The sequence below is a fragment of the Propithecus coquereli genome, unplaced genomic scaffold (genome assembly GCF_000956105.1).
Source record: "Propithecus coquereli isolate 6110/MARCELLA unplaced genomic scaffold, Pcoq_1.0 Scaffold19, whole genome shotgun sequence".
NCBI lineage: Eukaryota > Metazoa > Chordata > Mammalia > Primates > Indriidae > Propithecus > Propithecus coquereli.
The window spans coordinates 4,060,826-4,065,927 of NW_012143856.1; the positions used below are offsets into that span (position 1 = coordinate 4,060,826).

General features: G+C 43.1%; 1 protein-coding gene across 1 annotated transcript in view; it reads left to right on the plus strand.

Moving 5' to 3' along the window:
• Positions 1-333: 333 nt before the first annotated feature.
• SLC33A1 (solute carrier family 33 (acetyl-CoA transporter), member 1) overlaps positions 334-5,102 on the plus strand; it is a 27,127-nt gene continuing 22,358 nt past the window's right edge. Inside the window, exons 1-2 of the mRNA XM_012642851.1 lie at positions 334-1,524; positions 4,782-4,867. Of these exons, the coding sequence (XP_012498305.1) occupies positions 750-1,524; positions 4,782-4,867 (861 nt within the window). The 5' untranslated portion in view covers positions 334-749. The remainder of the gene's footprint in view (positions 1,525-4,781; positions 4,868-5,102) is intronic.

Here is a 5,102-nt window from a genome sequence, read left to right on the forward strand (position 1 = left end):
GCACGAAATAGTATCTCGACTGCCAGCGCAAGCCTGGCGCTGCCCGCTGTCACGTGGCCGCTCGCGCCGAATGACAAAGGCCCACGCTTTCCAGACGGCCGCATGCGCTCATAGAGCCAGAGTTCGCGGGGCGCCCCGCCCCCGCCGCACGGTGCACCGGCGTTAAGCCTCCCCAAAGGTCCCGACAGCTAGAATTGCAGGTTCCCAGCAAGCGTTGTTTCCGAACTCGGCCTCGGGAGCCTGTCCTGATTGGCTTGCTATGGAGGCGGGGAAGGGATCTATTTGAGACCGGGACCACTTCCTGAAGTGTGGGGCAGGAAGTTATCCGGTACCTCTGGAGTCCTGTGAAGAAAGTGCTTTCTGCCGCATTGGTAGCGGCGAGAGCTGGAGGTGGTTGGGGAGGTGGGCCGATCGGTCTCTGTGGCTGGGAGCCGATTTCGACCTCAGCACCACGGCCCCCTCCTCCAGCTTCAAGCCCGGCACGGCTGCCCGGGGGGCTCCTTCAGGCTCCTTGACGCCGCTACAAGGGGCACCTACCCAGGCATCGCCTGGGCCTCCAGCCAGGGGACTGGCTCCCGACTTCAGCACTTTGGGCTGCAGTAAGAAGTGCCCTTATCGCCCTTCCCCTTGACCCTCTCCCTGAGCCACCGAAACCCTGGTCCAGAGCGACAGCCTTGGACCTGGGACTAGAGGAAGCCAAAACGCTTAGCCCCGGTCCCCCACAGACGGGGCTCTGCATTATCTCTGATATGTCACCCACCGTCTCCCATAAGGACAACAGTCGGCAACGGCGGCCAGGGACTTTCAACCACTCTCTGGATTTGAAGAGCGGTCCTCTGCCGCCCGGCAGCTGGGATGACAGTCATCCGGACTTTGTGGGCGGGGAAGGGGACAGAGAAGCTCTTCTGAGGGATACCGGCACTGGTGACTTCTCGAAAACCCCACGGAGCTGCCGAGCCGAACTAAGCAGCATTTTGCTACTGCTCTTTCTTTACGTGCTTCAGGGCATTCCCTTGGGCTTGGCGGGAAGCATCCCACTCATTTTGCAGAGCAAAAATGTTAGCTATACAGACCAAGCTTTCTTCAGTTTTGTCTTTTGGCCCTTCAGTCTGAAATTGCTCTGGGCCCCATTGGTTGATGCGGTTTACTTTAAGAACTTTGGTCGTCGCAAATCTTGGCTTGTCCCTACACAGTATATACTCGGACTCTTCATGATATATTTATCTACTCAGGTGGATCTTTTGCTCGGGAATACCGATGGCAGAACACCTGATGTGGTTGCTCTCACTGTGACATTCTTTTTGTTTGAATTCCTGGCTGCCACTCAGGACATCGCTGTGGATGGTTGGGCGTTAACTATGTTATCACGGGAAAACGTGGGTTATGCTTCTACCTGCAATTCGGTGGGCCAAACAGCAGGCTACTTTTTGGGCAATGTTTTGTTTTTGGCCCTTGAATCTGCCGACTTTTGTAACAAATATTTGCGATTTCAGCCTCAACCCAGGGGAATCATTACTCTTTCAGGTAGTATATTTAAACTACTATGCTGTTAGGTTTATTTTACGTTTATGAATCCTTTTGACAGAGTGTGTGATGTTTGAGGGAAGTTCATTATTTAGTGGAAATCATTTTATGGGAGATGACTGAAGGTAAGTTCTCTGTTTTGTTAAAATGGGCTTCTTTGAAGTGTATTAAAGCCAGAATCAATGACATTGGAGCAATCATAATAGATCAGTACTCTTCAGTGAACAGGGAGAGGCAACCCATCAAATAACAAAACTCTGAGTCTAGGGATCCATCGGCACTTGCTTGAGGCATAAATGCACATTTTTGAAAAGTCTGTCCCATATTTTTCTTTTGTTCTCATTTTTCCTTTTCTCTTTTGTTCTCATTTTTCCTTTTCTCTTGTTGGATTCAGATTTCTAGCTCCAAACTTTCTGATCCATTTCTACCCCTGCTCTTATACCAAGAGTCCTCATCTAGCCTTCTGGTGAATGGAACAGAGTTAATTCATTCAAACATTATTGAGTCAGCTAAGGGACGGGATTCTAAGGGCCTCCTATGAATAAGGCAGAGTCTCATCCCCAAGGAATAGGGGAGATGAACATTTTAGGGGAGCTCAGAGTTGCCAGCCATTAACTGCTTGCGGGAGTCCCTCTTCACACTACAGATAACATTGTACTTTGTTCTTGAATGATATAGTTCCATGAGGCGGAGAAATAGCACACCATAATGCACAACATGAAGTGCAAATGTACTGAGGCAAGAAAGTAGAGAAAGGTACGGGATGTTGCCTATGGTATTCAGAGTGCCTGAGGTAGCTGTTGTGGAACTGGGTTTGGGAACTGGTGCTGAAAGAATGGTTGGGACCAAATTAGTAATATTTTATTTAATTGCTGTGGGAAGGAGTTTAAAGTTTATGCCGTAAGAAAATGGGTATAAGTTCAACTGAATTTCCATTTTGCATGAGTAAAATACACAAAGTTTTCTGAGAGCTTTTTAAATTTTTTTTTAACTTTCTTAACTAGGAAACAAGTTAAATGACCAGTATTAGTAATAACAACATCAGAAATAAAATAGAACTCTTCATTTGTTAGTGATGATGAATTTAGGTGATTCTGTTTTGAAATTTATGCAGCTAAACTTCCTCTGAGCTTCCATACTAGCTTGGAAATTCCCAGTAGGGCCAATGTCAGGGATGGGTGATGGGTGTGGTATGATGATAGGTGGTGTCACAACTGTACTACCCATGTCCTGGAATCTTGTACATTCTCACACATGCCTAACTCCATGTCCACATCCTCAAACTGCTAGTGAGCCACTATTACAGATGAAATGATGGTTATAGTACTTTGCCCTCAGTTTATTTGGTTGAAACATAATTGCTTTGTACCTAGGCAGATTTGTCTCTAAATGTTCTGGGGTTCCACTCCTGCTTTATGTATAATTCTCTGCCTAGAAATAGTTTGTGAATGCATACTATGGGCAGCTTGTTGCTTTTTATGTGTCTGCTTTTCATTTTATCCTGGGACTTCTGTTCATATCACCAAGGAGGATTAATGAGATGATGTGTTACTTAAGATGAGAAAGTCTCAGAGAAATCAAAACTTAAGAGGCTATGGAAACTAAATTGCTAATTAGGTAAATTATAGCTTTCTTTCAAGTATAATGTAAAAGCAATTGATTAAACATCATTCCAGAAAAGCTATTTTAATTGTATCTGTACTCTCTTAGCAACAACTGATCCCCAATGGATCAAAATTATGCCATTGGATTTTTATTTAGACTGACTTGTTATTTTGAATAGCTGTTGTATGGAATTTGAATTTTGTTCTCCATGACATTCTAAAAATAGCTGACTTTATAATTTAACTTTTTATATGTGTAGTGGACTGCTGTTTTTGGTTCAAACATTTTAGTTGAGAGTTAAAGAGTGCCTGTGTTTTCATTCTCCTTTTTATGACTGCACATATTACATTTATAGCCTTTTAATTTCTGGAACTTAATAATAGGATAACCAGTGGTTTTGAGGAATTTAAAGAGTGCAGAAAGAATCATATGAAGGAAATACAATTGCTTAGGTAATAAAAGAGGAGCTAAACACTGAGGCAATGTTAGAAAATCAGAGTATTAAAAGGAAGCTCCCCCCACCCCCCTGCTCCCATATGGAGTTTTGCTCTGTTGTCCAGGCTAGAGTGCCATGGTATTGGCTTAGCTCACAGCAACCTCAAACTCCTGGGCTCAAGTGATTCTCCTGCCTCAGCCTCCTGAGTAGCTGGGGGACTACAGGGTCATGCCACCACGCCTGGTTAATTTTTCTATTTTTAGTAGAGACCAGGTCTTGCTCTGGCTCAGGCTGGTCTCCAACTCCTGACCTCAAGTGATCCTCTTGCCTCGGCCTCCCAGAGTACTAGGATTACAGGCCTAAGCCACCGTGCCCAACCTTTTTTTAAAATTCTAATGTATGGTCTGTAGTTAACACTGTTTTGAGTGTTATAGATAAGTGGAGATGGAATATATTGGGTGGATTGATAATGTAAACAAGTCAACTGAGTTGGTTCAAAACTGTAGGAATTGGAGGGGGACAGTGATAATCTGAGAAATCCATGCCCCTCCAAAGGCAAGGAACTGATGCTTCTCAGGCAAGGAGTTGATACTCCAATAAATTGTCTATAATAGGATCCAGGATTGTCAGATCTTATGAGTATCCCAGAGAAGCTGGAAGTTCCTTTTTTATTTCCTAATTTTAAAAAACCCTTGTTAGGATCACACAAAATATGTCTTTAACGGGCCCAACGTCACACGCCTGTAGTCCCAGTTACTCGGTAAGGCTGAGGCAGGAGGATTGTTTGAGGCTGTAGTGCACTGTAATCAGGTGCCTGTGAAGAGCCACTGCATTCCAGCCTGGGTAACAACCCCATCTTAAAACATACATATATGATACAAAATTGTATGGATGGAGAACAGATCTGTAGTTGCTAGGAGTTGTAGGTAGGGAGAAGGTAGGTGAATATAAATGGATAACAAGAGAAAGTTTTGGAGGGTGATGGAACTGTTCTGTATCTTGATTATGGTGATGGTGGTTTGAAATTTATGCATGTATTAAAATTCATACAACTGTACACCAAAAAAAATTCAATTTTACTGCATGACCATTTAAAAGTAAAACTTATTTTAAAATCTTTTTAAAAACCTAATCCATTACCTTAAAAGTTAATCCCTATCAGTCAAAGTGTATGATATAAAATCCTTGACTTTAGCTCCCTTTTTGTCTTGACTAGAACAAGTTGTTAAATCTGGTGGATCTTACATAGCAATATGGACAAATGGAGCAAATTTGAACTTATTTTCAAATGTGGGGGCCCTAGTAATAAATGGAGAAATACTGGGGCTAGTAGATTCACAGGGAATTAAATATTAAAAACCAGAGGCCCACAACCCAGAAGGAAGATATTAAAACCTTTTTTCTTTTTAAATACAAAGCAAGGAAGAAATGATACTGTGTGCTTTCTTTGTCAAGTAAAGAACTGTGGAAGCACTTTTGTGTGGAAAGTCAATTTACAAAACACACTATAAACTTAAAAATTTTTTATTTTATTTGG